The 16,284-nt window shown below is 32.9% G+C and overlaps 1 protein-coding gene across 1 annotated transcript; it reads right to left on the bottom strand.

The window, feature by feature from the left end:
• Positions 1 to 421: 421 nt before the first annotated feature.
• Positions 422 to 3,171, bottom strand: LOC133296005 (uncharacterized). The gene is made up of 4 exons (XM_061494953.1): positions 2,891 to 3,171; positions 2,679 to 2,785; positions 1,469 to 1,503; positions 422 to 903 (listed from the first exon to the last, which is right to left on the bottom strand). Exons 1-4 carry the CDS (start codon positions 2,891 to 2,893, stop codon positions 836 to 838), a joined length of 213 nt encoding a protein of 70 aa, XP_061350937.1. The 5' UTR covers positions 2,894 to 3,171; the 3' UTR covers positions 422 to 835.
• Between the last annotated feature and the right edge of the window lie 13,113 nt (positions 3,172 to 16,284).

Here is a 16,284-nt window from a genome sequence, read left to right as displayed (position 1 = left end):
CCAACGGCCAAGAGTCTAGTATTTGAATGATAATAATTTTGATGGCATGCATAACTGAGTATATATATCCTATGCATGCCATCAAAATTATAAAGAATATGTCAAATAGTGTATTGCAAAATAAAATTGAAGAAGCAAATAAAACGTTGTATCACTTTATTCAAGCACTTTATTTCCATTTCAGAAAGATTAAAATATATATTACTGTCATTTTTCTCTACAAGGGAGGAAAATAAAGAAATGGAAAGTTTTAAAAAAAAATAAAAATTCATACATTGTTAGTGATAAGTATCTTTTTTTTCGGGTACATTATTTTTTTTTTTTCCAAAAATGGTCGAGGTGATTTATTTTGAGATCATAACTCGCACTCGTTAGCAAAATGATAAAGCCAGATAAAATATAGGCCCAGTAGTTAGAGGCCCATTAAGGACCACATGCATTCCATTGTTGGAACCACATGGATTCTCTTCAACGTTCTAGAATGGGTTGATCAGGACTACGACGCGGGAGAAAAACAAAAAAAAACAAACTACACGTGCCAAATAGCTTCTTTTTTCCATCAAAGAAAGCCTTTACAAAGAATAGATGTTATTACCAACAAATGGATACAATGCTTGGTGCAAGTAACAAGTGAATGATGGCAGCAGATTTTTTACCCTGCCCAGAAGGAAAATGGACATTCAGGCTGAGCTGCAAGACCCAGATAAAGCACAGACTAAGCTGAAACCATTTCGAAGTTAGATTGAGTCTCAGTCATGATTGCATAATCTAATAGGACCCCAGGGTGATAAACAAAGAGATAGAACTGCTTCAAATTTTGCAAAGAAAACCCTTTTCAGAAGAACAGAATTGACACACCCATTGTAAAACATCCCGCAGCCACCCAAGGGCTTAAACGTTCACCTGCAAAATGTCATGTCAATAGAAGTAGTCAATTACCTCAAACAGGAGGAGACTTAAATCCAATGCAACATCCTTCACCCAAAACAAGACCACACTGAAGAGGGGCATAAAGAAAAGAAAAAACCTAACCAGAGAATTGCTCCCTAAGTCAGTACAGTTGCAGTTACGTAGTGACTAGAATCCATATATCACATTGTGGCTGAGTTACCATTCTTTAAATAAAGAGTCAATGATTAAATGAATAACAAAATTAGTCAAACCTTTTCTTTGAATGAACAGCAAAATCAGCTGAACTTTTTCTCCTACCAAATTCAACTAAAAAACAAACTTCCCTTTGAAAAAATTAAATAAAAGCGTAAACAAGTTATACAACAATTAGTCACTTAGTCTTTGAAGGCTGACATTATAATTTTGTGTAACAAAAATTCTTGTGGTGATGATCCTTTTGATTAATGAGAAAGCAAAAGAGAACATGCTGTAAACAATGTTGAGACCATGTGCAAGCTGAGCAAAAGATCCTAACTGCCGATTCTAGGAGAAATTTAAACAAGTATAAGAAACTAACCTATTCTAGCAGCCTTCCAAAAGAATCCCCGAAACCTGCATGGTGACAGTAAAACAACTGTATGAGCATCTGAAAATCTTATACAAGCTACTATATTTGTTAATTTAAATTAAAGCAGAAAGAGAGGACTGGTCCTTGATGCATAATTGAACAACCAAAAAGCCACGAGAAGAAAGACACCAAGAGAAACAAGTACACAATGAAACTATTTCCTATTTAATGCAACTTGTATGCATATACACAATCACAAATGTTATCCTTTATAGGACAGACCCAGGATTAGAGATTGGTCATATAAAAGTCATTCCTTAACTGTTTGTTTTGAAGAGATGAAATGTGAAAAGTACAGCAAAAGATTTTGGGAGAAATGACCTATTTTCATTCCCTCTATTTCCTTTCCCCTCACACAAATGCTAAATTTTTAGGTGACATGGATTAAGTGTCATACTGCAGCAATGCTTCAAATCTTTAAAGAGTATTCTGTGAAAAGTCTCAACTTACATCAGATTCCTCAACTACTTTAACACCAATCTAAACAGGGCGCTGCTTTCCATAATCTTAAACATGGGATCATCATTCACCCGGAGTTCATTGGCAATTTTATGTTGCAATCAATGCATAGTTTGAGAGAGGTGAGAAGAATGAATATGTGCATGAACAAAAACAAGAGAAAATCATTATACAAAGAGCATTCATATTCCTCCCGTTTCCCCCAAAGAAAGCCTAATAGTCCATCTGAGAATAAAGAGATGATTATAGTCCCATTGAGTGCCATTTTAAAGCTTCCAAACAATCACTCTTTCACTGTAGCATGAAATACTTACAATAAAAAAACCCTTGTTGAAATTTTTGCCACATATTTAAAATGTAATTACTAGTCTCAGTCCCAAACAAGCATATGGACTGCAGTATCACTCCATTGCCTACCATATCTAAGTAAAATGTAAAGATGATATGCAAAATTTTGACAATGAGATCCATTCTATGGGTATTAACCATTCAGGATATCACATCACACTGATGTTAAAACCACTTAGGGAACCTTTAGTCCTTATGTTGAGAACCCATGAAAACACTCATCAGCACGCTCTCACAGACGATATCAAAAGAAGAAGAAAACAAAACATTCAACATTAATAATTGAAAATTTGACAACATTAACTTTAACGTCAACAATGAAAATGACAGAAGATTTATTTATTTTTATTACCCAGTTTTCTGTTCGAGGATGGCGGGAAACTGCATCTTCAGAAAGGTGCAGGCACAAATCACCAGCAGCACCACCGTCAGAAAAGAATGGAAGTTAAAAAGAGCTGACTGCAACACATGAAAAACAAAACCATAAAGGCTACAGAGATTCGAACAAAGCAGAGTGATAAGAACGAAATGAAACAATTGAGTTAGAAAAAGAAAAGCAAGTACCATATCTGGGTATGTGAGAATTTTACTGCAACGGAGCTTGTTGTCTTGGAATTCGATTGGATCTGCGAGGAATTAAGGGTTGAAGGGGAGTTCCTTATACTGTTGAGGCTACACCGTCAATGACTTGCATTTGCATCTTTGGTGTTACGATACACGCAGTCGCAGGAGCAAGTTCAAGTCGCCGATGAGACCACCTACCAAATGTCACCGTCTTTTGCTACACAGATGCACCTCAATTTTGACGGCGAGCCGTTCTAAGCCTCAAACTTCTGTTTTCACTGTTTGGCTGATTCGAAGAAAATAAGTAAATACACATTTTATATTTTGGGGAAAGTTATTCTAGTTTCCCTTGATTTATAGTGTTTTTTTTGGGGAGAAAAATTTATAATTTTAAATGATACAAAGTCATGTTATTTTTAATGAAATTATGTTTGATGTGTTTTTACATTTTTTTTGTTTAACTTTTTTTTTCTTTTTAATTTTATAAAAAAATAATAAAACACACCAAAACAATTTAATTTTATTAAAATAATATACATATATGTTATTTAAAATGATAAATAATTATCCCTTTTGTTTTGACAGTCCTCATTTGCTAGTTGAAATGGCCTATGATACACGGGCACTGAAATGGGACACGACACGAAACGACACGTCGAAACGTTAATTTTAAAAAATGACATATTTTGACACGTTGAGACACGTTTTGATATTAAATAATTTAATATATATAATATAATTTATATTTAATAAATATAACAATCTATAATAAGTCATATAACCAATCAAATATTTAAATTTCATAAATAAATATAAACAAAAATAATTTTTTGTACCTTGTTAATTTTTCATGTCAAATTTCATAAGAGAAAAAATTGATTTATAAAAGATTTTTTTTATTTTTAGTTAATAAAATAAAATTAAGATTAAAAAAAAATGTGTCCGAGCGTTGACCACGTATCGAAAAGAGTTGACTGTGTGTCCAAAAAAGTATCGTGTCCGAGAATTGACCATGTGTCATAAAATATTAAGTGCATATCGAATGCGTGTCCGAGCGTGTCGGAATGTATCCGTGTCGGACACGTATCCGACACGCACAACGAGTCCGTGTTTCACAGGAAATGTCAACGCTACTCTTTTGATGCCATGGTAAACCATATTTTTACATAGATTAATTAAATAAAATATTTGAATTATTAAATATATATATATTATTTTAGGGTTCGTTCTTTCTGCAGTAACTGCAGATAAGTTATTTACAAGAAGCCCAATACGACATCGTTTTGGGGCGGAAATCATGATACTTTTAAAATTTTAATTTATTTTAGGGTTATTATAGTCTTTGTAATTATAATTTTTTAATTTTTCAATCCCAAAATGACGTCGTTTTGGGAATAAATGCTGATAACTTATCTACAGTAACTACAGAAATATTTTTCTGATTATTTTATAGAGTTCATGGGTTCTAGGGAAACAACAGAGAGTTCTAGGGTTCAAAAAACTCTCAAATTTAAAATTAAGGGGGTGTTTGGTATAAAAGAAATTTTTTTTGATCGGAAAGAAAAATTGCATGAGAATATGATGAGAAGTTTTTGTTACCGGGTAAGTAACGAAAAGGTGTTTGGTAGGCCAAAATTTTGCAGGGAAACTTAGGTTGATTTTACTAAGGGCCCGTTTGGATGAGCTGTTTTTTCTTCAAAAGCTGCTTTTTTTTCAAGAAAAAAAGCACTTCTCGTTTTTAGTTCGTTTAGATGTTTGCTTTTAAAAAAAGTAGAAGTCATAAAAAAAGTCAAAAACCTATTTTTTCCAGAAGTTAAAAATTTTAACTTCTAAGAAAAACAAAAGTCAAAAGCCAAATATTTTTTAAAAAAACTAAATGTTTTTATAAAAATATAAATAGCTTTAACTTTTATAAAAAACACTTCTAAAAATAAGAAAGGATAAAAGTTACTTTTTGAGAAGCCCAAACAAACAGGCTCAAAGGTATGTTTGGTTGATTGTAAAAAAATGATGAAAATATTTACTGAAATTACGAAAATATCCATGAATTTGAATATTGTTGAAATTCGTATTTTTTTTATACGTTCATCGTCATTTTCTCTCTCTCCGTGGAAGAGCGTTTGGTCTAACAAGCATCTGTAGATTTTTTTGTAACAAGTAGAAATTCTGACCGTGTGAAGCAGGGCATTTTCATCATATTATGGTGTCAAAAAAAAGTAACTACCCCTACAATGACAAAAAATTTCAACCCATTTGTGTACAAAGTGAAAAGACACTCAGCTTTTTTTCCCAGACACTTTTTTCCTAATCCTCCTATCAAAGATGGAGATATTATTTTTCCTATTCTGTTTTGATGGCCAATTTTTTTTTTTGCCCCCTACAAAATAGCCTCCAAGTACATTACAAGTTGAAGCTATCAGAGGTTGCAAAATGACAAAAAAAAAACAGATGAATCTTGTGAGGAGAAAAACAAATAAAATTAGAAGAAGAAAAATGAAATCATACCCTTATGTGAAGGAGAAGAACGAGTAGAAAAAAAAAAAGAAATTAGAAGATCTCAAGAAGCAAAAATCATGAGAAGAAAACAAAATTGGAGAACAACGACAAGAAAGATAAATTGGAAATTTAGAGTTTAAGAAAGAAAAAAAAAACAATTAGGCTGTCCTGCAATTAAGCCCATCTTAGCCCAATGAGGATTAATGGGGCTAGGGTAAAAAATAACCCTATCACATATGGGTTAAAAGAAAAATGGGTTGAAAATTAGGGTTATAGAGCTCTAAGCAGTGTTTTAAAATCCGGCCAGGTCGACCCGGGACTTGGTGACCCAGTGGGTTCCCCGGTCCGAGCGGTTAGTTAGACCGCCTCTGCAGTCAACTCAGATTGAACCGGTTGACCCGGCTGAAACTCGGCGACTCGGTTGATCCGGGTTAGACCGGTTATTACTTTTTTTTTGGTAATTTTTTTTTGTTGATAAGAACTCTTGAATTAAATCATATTCATATTTTATGGTGAATATGATTAAAAGTAAGGTGAAAATAATAAGGTATTTTAGATTAATGCAGTTTGTTTATGTAATTTAGTTGTATCTTATAATGATCTAATGAAGTTAAGTGGTGATAAACACTTATGATCTCATGACCTCATCTCAACGGTGGGCACTTTTTTCTTAGTGTATATTTCATTCATACTATTTGTTATCATAATAACGGTGACACTTTTTTCTTAGTGTGTATATTTCATGCATATTATTTGTTATCATGATTTAATTTATTTGTATCATGTCAAGCACAAAAGGTGCATTTAACTTATATTGCAATTTTAATCCAATATTAGGATATGATCTAGAGCTAGAAGCTTAAAAGTATATAATATTTGCTATCATTGTAAATCAATTTATTTTTTGAAGTTCATTGATAGTTTTCTTACGTGAATTTTTATTAATATAAGTAATATTTTTATATTTTTAATATGTGAACAGTAAATCCGGTTCAACCCGGTTGAACCAGTAACCCAGTATCTCAACCGATTCGAGTTTTAAAACACTGGCTCTAAGCATTCTTATTAAAATTAAGAAAAAATGAATAAATTCGTGAAGACATGCTGAGTTTAATATGCAACCAAATAACAACATCCTAATCTTGAACAGCATAGATAGAATTTGAACCAGGGCTCGTTGATAAATATATATGATTAATTATTATTTTTTGAAAGAATACATGTATATTAACTACAAACTAATAATAAATACAGATAGTGGTTAAATATAAACTTTTAGAACATGTCTTATTTCTAATCTCACTTTTGAAGTTGCTCACATATGTCAACTCACTATACTACCAATTTGTTTTTATTTTTTTTTAAGGAGAGAAAATTATGTCATTTTAATTTAAACTATAGTATTTTACTAAATATTTAAATTAAAAAATCTATCAATAATTTTTTATTCTTACCATGATTTTTTATCCTGTAACCTCTATCACACCATAAAACACAATAATTTTAATTAAAATGTCACAATTCTATGTGTTTTAAGAGGAGAAATACTTATGTACTAAAAAATAAAAGAGGAGAAATACTTTTACAAAAATTGTTAAAATTAAGGGAATAACATCTATGCTTTTAAAGGGTATAAGTTTATATCATTTTAGATCCTAACCGTTGATTTCTGTCCATCAACGGTTATAATTTATTGGATTAAAATTATTAATTAATTAATAATAAATTTGGCCCATTAAATTTGACCCAATAGATTATAACCGTTGATGAACGAAAATCAACAGTTAAGATCTAAAAAGATATAAACTTATATCCTTCAAAGGATAAATGTTTTTCCCTAAAATTAAACAATTTTTCAGGAAAAAAACAACATAGCAATTTTGATTTGAATAAGCGGCACAGCTAAGAAACGACATTCGTTTCATCTTGCCACGAGAACGGCGACGCCCTCGCCCTTCCCGCGCTCTCCCCTAGCAAATTTTGGCGATGAAAGATTCAAAATCTTTTGGAACTAAAAAGAGTTAAGTACATCAGTCACTCTCCTCTGCTTGGATTGTGTCTACACTCAGTTTCCGTTTGCGTGAGGGCACAATGACAATGGGGAACTCGAAACGATGGACGGTGACCTACACAAAACACATCAAACAGAAACGCAAGGTCTACCAAGATGGATTCCTAGAGCTCCACATTTCCACCAGCAAGGTATTCTCCTCAACTCTTTCACCGTAAGTTACTGAATTTTTTTTAAATCGATCGTTGGATTGGATCGGTAATTGATGTTGATACTGCTCAATCACAAAATTCTCACAAAGTGCCGACATGGAAAATCGATTTCAGAAAAAGTAACTTCTTTCTTCGATCAATCATTGTGCAGATCGCGCTGTATGATGAGTGCGAGAAACTGTTGGAGTGCAGGCTGTTGAAGAAAGACGAAACTGTTACCACTGGTGAGTCTTTGGTTTTCGATGGTTACCTTATTGACATTGGTAGTCCCGAGGGACACAACAAACCTGAATCTGATTCAAATGTTGATGGAAAACGGAAGAATGATTACAAATTCAGGACTCCTTTTGGTATGAACTTTCTGATTGTTTCTTTAAAGTTTATATATATTCCTTTTCTAATAATCTAGGAATTTCAAGTTCTTAATCATAATTTTCTGCTTATGTCTTTCTGGTTATGAGATGGTGCAAAAGATACGAAAATGAATGCAAAGGAGAGTACTGCGCGGACACTTGCACGGAAACCTCTCAGTCCTTCACAAAAAATTATCAAAGGTTTGACAATGGCATCATTATTTTCAGAATTTAGCTCCTAATGTTTTGTGAAAGTATGCTTATGCTCTTAGAGTGTCCTCGTGAAGGTTTTTAAAGTTCAAACTGTCACGACATTGTAATTTTATAAGAGACTATAGGGGCTTAGATTAATTATTACTATAATTATCAAGTACGATAAAAAGAAGAAGAAAAGATCCGTACGTCCCTCCTTTCCTTTGAAACTTTTGTTATTCTTTGCTGTTATTGGTGCTACATTGGTGTTTCTCATTAACTAATTCATTTTACTGTTGTGCCATTGCTCTAAAATGCTACAAGCGATGTTGATAGTTGATTAGCTGTAGTTACTTGTAGGATTTGCAGTGCAGTGTAGTTATATATGTATAATAGTTGAAAACATTGCAGAATTTAAGAAGAGAGAACTGCTTAAGTATGAGTCACCAAAGATCAGTCCAGAAACACCAAAATCTAGTACAACAGGTTAGTTTATCATGCAGATATATTTAATTTTTCGTGCTGATCTCACCATGCTTTGCTTTCTTTTTCAATTTCTCATCTTGGTGCAAAAAATATGGGAAGGCAGCATAGGTTCTTGCCTTGGTACTCTCTTATACTTAAAGTCTTTGATACTAAGTGAAACTGACAGTTTATTGTAGGACATTATGTTTATATGTAAGCAACTTCCATTTTTCTTTTCTGCCTTTTATTTTAATCTTCTAACTATACAAAAAAATTATGTTTCCAATTAGAGTGGCAAGTTCTATACACCACACAAATGACTCAGAAGGCAAAGAAGTACCATGATGGTTTCTTACGACAAGTTATTTGTCGATCCCGTGGGGCACAGGTTGATTTTCAAACATATATTTCTTTTTGTCAGAAAGGCAGTATATGTTTTAATTTGAGGATATGATTGGTGAGGTCATTTTAGTAAATACCCTTTTTAACCCAGTTTATTTGTTATCCGTCTGTTAATGTGATTAGTAGCATGTCTACTATCTCGATCGATTAGCATAAATTTAGGGAAAATAGTTATTATTTTTTTCAAAAGCTCACCCATTAAGATTTTGATTACAAGCTGTTTTAAAAACAAAATAAGCCAATCCAAACACACTAAATTTCTTAAGAGTAGTCACATTAATTGCAGTCAGGATTAGATGAAGGGAGCAATGAATTCTCATTCTCCCTTTATGTGTCTATATTTCAGGTTATGCTATTTGATGCAAGCAGGAAACTCTTAGATAGTAGGTTCCTTAAGAAAGATGACGTAATAAGACCTGGTGAATCGATTGCATTTGATGCATATTTGGTTGACATTGGTGAGCACCTTGGAAGTGATAAACCAGATTCCAGTGTTCAAGGAGACAATTGTACAAATGTAGAGAGAATGGAGAAGATGGACAGACCGCAAACTTCTATTAACACCGACACCCATGTAACTGCCGGAAAAAGTGGTTAGTTGACAGCTATTGTGCTTTTAGAAATTCTTATATTTGGCCAACTTTTTTTGATGTATCAGTTCTTTTTCTTTTCTAATATTTTTTTTAATAGGATGCTTATATAGGTATCATTTGCCTTTTTATCTTTGCAATTTTTTAGTAGATTCCGATCAATTCTTTGATATACAATAGCTTTCTGTCTTGTAGCTGAATTCTGTTATTATTTCTGTTTTAAAATTGAAGGAAGAAAGGTAAGAGAAGGAGAAAGTGTAGTCTGCATATGCCAGTGCCTCACTTGATTTGCTTTAATGAGCTGAAAATTATTTACAAATCATGATGATGAGTGCAGCTATTCTATTTTATCCACGATGTTCATCTAATATAGTGGATTTAAAAAACAAAAGTTACGCTTTTACTTAAAAGAACAATTATCTTATTTTATTACCCCTGATCTGACAATTTGAACGGTGATAGTCTTCCCATTAAGTGTTTTCAATTTTTAGCAACAAAACGCCATATTTGCCGAGTTTCAAATCGTCAATTTACAATAAATAAATAAATAAATTGGACAACCAGTTGTGACAATTCATAGCCCTTATAGCTCTGACCTGCAGCATGCCATCAGCATTGTATTTGCCTGGCAATTATTATTTCTTGAATTTTTCCATCAATCCTCTGAAACCGATAAGTGAATCAGTGAACCTCATTCCATTTTTCTTTTTTCTTTTTTGAATAGATTCTTTCATCCTTGAATATGATCAATTTCTTTTGCAGTCAATTGTGTCAGAGGATGCATTTGTTTTCTGGTTTCATTATCTTCGAGTTTTTGCATCTTCATTTAATGTTCACTTATATATCTCTTTCCTTTTCAATTTAGAATGGCAGGTCCTATACACAACACAATTAACTCAAAAAGCCAAGAAGTATCATGATGGCTTTTTACAACTTGAATTTTGTGGATCCCGCGGGTGGCAGGTTAATTTCCGAACTTGCTATAATTATCTATATTACCTCTTCTATTCGTCCCGTTTGCATCTCTATATGTCATCAATCTGTTTGAAATTCAGTTTATTTTGAAACTGAATCCTTGGAAATGAATCATGCAACTTTGTTCTAGGACTTAATAACAATATATATATATATATATATTGTCGTAGAGTGTTAAATTTATTATTTATGCTCCTCCTAATATTCTCTTTTCAGGTTGTTCTGTGTGATTTGAGCAAAAGTCCTTTAGAACGCAGGTTCCTAAAGAAAGATGAAGTTATTAGAGCTGGTGAATCAGTATATTTTGATCGACATTTAGTTGATGTAGGAGAACCTGAAGGAAGTCATCAATCTACAGTGAAGTTGAATGAACGAGGGACTGGTAATAATGTAGTTGAGAGGAGACAACTAAGATATGGACAAAATAACTGTGATAAGGTCAATCCATCTGTTGCTAAAGGTTAGTTCTTGACTTAAGATTGTTGTTGTTGTTGTTGTGTGTGTAGTTTTTTTACTTTTTTTGCCATACAGTTCTGTGCATGTCATTTGAATGTTTTGGATTTATTGTCACCCTTGCTTTGTGCACCCTTCGTCTCATTATCATATCTTTTCCATTGTATATATCTTTTGCGCATTTAAAATCTATGTGCCTTTTCAACTTCTGTCCGATCTTCATTTTTACAAATTAATGACACCCGTCTATCTCGGAAATTGATTGCAAAATATAAATGTTAAATAATAATGATTTGGGATAGTGGTCTCTTTTCATTTTCAGTAAAGAAAACTAATTTTTGTTGTGTCTACCAGGTATTTTATGCTCAGATCCTCTCTCCACCCCCTCTTTTTCTATCAGCATATATTTTGACCTTGTATAGGTTTGAAAGCAGAGAAGAAAACGTAATATCTAAATACTTATTTAGGTACTTGGTACAGAATATATTTACAAGGAAAACTTCCTAAAATATAGACCTTAAAATCAGTAAAATTGCTAGAGACAAGGAAGCTGAGAATCTGGAAGCTACAAGGGAAATACGTGAGAATAAATCAGAATAAAAAATCCCTAAACTAACTCCTAGCATCTGGAAGTTATCTGGAATGTGCTATCGGCTGGTTTTGATTTTTCTTCTCAAATGTCTATGGCTATACCATGCAGGACAACGTCAGAGTAAGCCTCGTCTTGGACAAGATGCAGGCTTGAACCCTCTCTTTGCTGAGACAGAAGAGATAAAGTCAAACAGGATTGTCCCACCAATCAAACCTTTACGTGACGGTTCGTACTTAGTAATTGCCTGCAGCCTCGACTCTCATATTTCTGTTCTCGTGTGCATTACTTCTTCCTCCCTCCCTCAATTGGAAGTTGTTGTATCAGTTTTATTTATCAGCATGCATTGTGTGGATGAATAGTTTTCTTCATAAATATGAATATCTTCTTACCTTAGGATTAAGCTGATTCGTAATTTCTAATTCGAAATATTGCTTTCAGACATGATTGATTGATGTTCCCTAATCATATACTAGTAATGGCATCTCTAACTTTGCATACTGAAGAAAAATCGAGGGAAAATACTAGTTTGTGGTTCTATTATTTTAAATGTAAAATAGATAAACTGCGAGGTTCTAATGTCCTATTGACATAAATAAAATTGGATAGGGCTGATCATTATGCGACAGGGACACTGTCATGACATGCCTTTGACGTGACATCGGTTTCTCTTCATCAACTTGGAAGACCAGCTTTGCTGATCTTAATACGTTGCTTCATTATTTCTACACGTGACTGATTTGTGGTATTTGTGCAGCCAATCAAATATTGTCCATTTTGCAAGACCCTAAGCCTCAGGAGAGTTATATAACAGGTTAGACAGATAACCTAGCTAGATAACGAGCCCCCTTGGCGCCTCATGACGTGATTATATTGGACTTCTATAGGTGGCGGATCCCCCAATAGGTCATGTCAAAATATTTTGGAAAAGGAATCAGCTGAGACTACGTCTTCCAAAGGTAAGTCAAGATGGAACCATTGTATTTCTAGCACTTTTATTTGTGAAAAAGTTCTTACTAGCTATTCTTTGTTTTGACTTTTGAAATGTTACTAACTCTTAGTTGACTCCACTTAAAGTGGGTTCTGCAGCAGAATGTGATGGTGCAAGTTTCCAAATTACGAAGAATGTCAAAATGTCCCACCAGGTGTAGTCTCTCTCTTTGTTTGGTTTTTTTCAACGTGCCATTATATTTCAGAGCGGAGTCTGTTGTCGATTAAATATCATATAGATAATGCTGGCTGCTAGAATGCAGAATGTTCATATGATGTTTGAGGCCATAGTATCATAATGCATGTAGTTGAGAACTTTTCGCAGGCATTGTTTGTCACCTGGAGAAAAAGGTCTTTCGTTCAAAGAATTTTGTTTGTGTTCTGTATATCAGTGAAATCTTCAGCTCTCTCAAATTTATATATTTGGTTTTTAAATTGTATATGTAGCCCTACTCAGACAAGGAAGGTCAAACAAATATGAGTGAGGCAGATTTGGGTTCAATCATATCAAGTTCGGGTGGTCATTCTTCTTGCGTCATTACCAATAAAGAAATTAATAGTGCTGAGGGATTCTTGTGTAAAAGGGAAACGTTCCCAACCTTTGACCTTGGATTTTGACAGGTAATGCATCCTAAACGTATGCTCATGTTATTTCCTCATTACTTTTGGGAAGCTGCTATCCTACACATTTTTTATACTCATACTGCAACCTTCTGGTACATGGGCATATAACTTACATGATAATCATATAATAATTGAAATGACGGAAGAAAGAAACATTTCCTGCCTGTTTCAAATCCAAAAACTGATGCGTACATTTGTTCAATGTTGTTTCGTTTAGGATAGTATCTGGTATACAATCTCTATTTGTTTAGATTATGATGAAACAGATTTGGCATACCCGGGTTTCAGCATTACTGTATCAGAATCTCGATGCAGCATTGCATCCGATATATATAAGGAAATGTTTTATATTTACAATATTTTAAAGCTTTTATGGCAATTGAAAAAGGCTCGAAAGCTTCAATCTTAGTGCAAATGACTATATTACTATATGTATTGGAACTTCTGATTACGAAAAAGTTATTACCTAAATTAAAATTAATTGTTCAATAAAAATTATATTTTAAATATTAAATTCTTTTCTTGGCAGGCCTCTGACATGGAACCAATCCTATCCTCAGTTGAAAGAGGAAAACTGTAAATTATCTATTTGATTCTCACTATCAAACAAGCAGAATCAATGCTTTATGTAAGTTGAAGCATCCAACAATATTATGTTTCGTAGTGAAACGTAATTACTGATCGATCACTTTGCTTTGTGCTTACTGGAACAGAAGTATGAATGATGTTTTATGCAATTGTGTTATCTTGTAATACGTCATACTTAATGGTTCTTAGTTTATATTTTGTACGTTAGGTTGGATTTCTACGTAAAATCATATTTATAATAGGTTTTAACCTTATTTGAATGTATATATTTTTCAAAAATTAAATTAATGTTTGTTATTTTCCTTTTATGTTATTGAAAGGATGGGTCATTTCCAGAAACGGATGGGATTGCTCAATATGTTTAAGCTTAATTTCATGTCTTGATATATATTTTAAGGATTAACCATTCAAGAACTTAATTTGAAAAACTTATACGTCCTTTCTCGTACTTTTTTTTAATAAAAATTAATTAACTAATACGTTTATAAAATTTTACGACAATTCAGTTTTTTTAAAAAAAGTTATATGAAAAGAACTATATCATAAAAATATGTTTTTTTATATTCAAATGCACCCATAGTAACATAATTCAAGCGGGGTACGTATTTTATTGCTATCTTCCTTGCAATTCTGCTATGGTTGAAGCAAGAACAGGAAAGCAAGTTGGGAGAGGGCTTTGTCTGATGGTAGCTTTTACCATTATGATGCATTTATAGTTGGTTCATTGCATATAATCCAATCATTAAGTCAAGAAGTCAATATTCAATCAAAGTTGTGACCCAATAAATATAGTCTAATTGTTAAAAGAAGCAGCTATACCATGTGATCTAGATGATTGAATTTGATTAAAAGAGAGATCTAGATGCTATCACTAGTTATCATGCCGCCCCGTGCAATTGCTATATATTAGCAATTAAGGTGAGTGGAAGCAATTTTTTTGAGATTATCTCCCGATAATTTCATAAGTTTTATAAGGATTAATCTAAAGTTTGAGACTGATTCAAGATACTAGGATAAAAAATATGCTCTCACCTCCACATCTCCTCAACTTCTATGCTTCAACTGAATTACTATCATTCGATGGTGAGTGAAAGCACTTTGTTTTAATAATTAAAGCAAATTGTAAAAAGATAAAGCAGCAGCGTTCTCTGTATACTCTAGGACATAGAGAATCTGATGTAAGGTGGCACATTGCGAGAAAGAGCTAAATTGCTTCGCGTGATCACATTCCACCAACAACAGTGCACATATTCATAGATTTCCGACCCTTACTCCTCTGTATCAAAATGCATTGTGATTTTACTCAGGATGAAAGAAGAAATAAACGTTGCACCAAGCTTGAAAGGTGGCAAAATAAACAACCTTGGAATTGCGTTCTAATGCACAAGGAGAGAAAGGTTTATGCCGCCGGACTTGAATGGATCACCAAAATGTTTGTTCCCATAATCTCATCCCTCATTCATTGGTAGAGTAGATCGAGCTATTTAATTTTGATTAAATATTGGTTTATTGTCAATTTCCCCTTCATTTCCCCCACTTCTTCTTGTTCCTTTCTTTTTTACTTTTAGTTATTTATATATACATATATTTTTATTTTATTTTATTTTATTATTTTATTTGTGTATTTTTATTTATTTATTAATTAATTAATTAATTTGTTTATTATTTTTTTTTACTTTTTTTCAACCGTTTTGTATCTTTCATGTGGGTTCATCTAACACCGACCCCAATTAAATTGGAATAAAGGTGTTGTTGATGTTGATGTTGATGTTGATGTTGATTGGTTTATTGTCAATGTTATATCAGTAACATGAAACAGAGGACAAAGATAAACTCTCTCATTTTTTTCATCGCATCTTGTTCTATGCAAAACTGTTAAGACTTTGAATAACAAAGAAAAAGTAGAAAACGAGAGAGAAAGAAATGTGATCGTCACGTCACCCTCGTCGATGAATAAAATCATTTTTTTCATCGCATCATGTTAGATTTGACAAAAAATGTGATCGTCACGTCACCCTCGTCGATGAATAAAATCTAAAAAAGGGTACCATTATCGTTTCAAAGATCATTGAATAAGTCATCATTTAGGAATGGTACGAGAAATACTGTATTAATTATATTAATATATGTGTCAAAAGAAACTTTCGATAATAACAAGTATTTCTTTTTATGCGAGTGGCTTGATATTAAAAAAAAAACCAAGTGAGACCCACATGCATTTATACAACAGCGCACCGTTGGAGTTTTGGATGAGTAGCAAGGAGATTCAAATCCATCAAAAACTAGATTTTGATGTTTTTAGTCTCTTCTGACAACATCAACTTTTACCTTAAAATGTATAAATTCTAGTTCTTGAAACTTTTGCAGGCCTTCTCACCCAGGTAGGACCTAGTGCAGTTTAGCACTGTAATGTTGAAAGTGACACAGAAAGAATGCTCTTAGGTGTTTGAGCCA

Source organism: Gastrolobium bilobum, unplaced genomic scaffold (assembly GCF_033153095.1).
Source record: "Gastrolobium bilobum isolate Gb01-03AN ecotype WA unplaced genomic scaffold, APGP_CSIRO_Gbil_v1 utg3673, whole genome shotgun sequence".
Classification (NCBI taxonomy): Eukaryota; Viridiplantae; Streptophyta; class Magnoliopsida; order Fabales; family Fabaceae; genus Gastrolobium; species Gastrolobium bilobum.
The sequence above is the reverse complement of the archived record's forward strand: the minus strand, read 5'-3'. Positions and strand labels throughout refer to the sequence as shown.

Coding starts and splice junctions, on each gene's coding strand:
- LOC133296005 (XM_061494953.1), bottom strand. Junction 1,504..2,678: donor ATCCTCGAACAGAAAACTGG/GTAATAAAAATA, acceptor GTCACCATGCAG/GTTTCGGGGATTCTTTTGGA. Junction 904..1,468: donor TTGGAAGGCTGCTAGAATAG/GTTAGTTTCTTA, acceptor GACATTTTGCAG/GTGAACGTTTAAGCCCTTGG.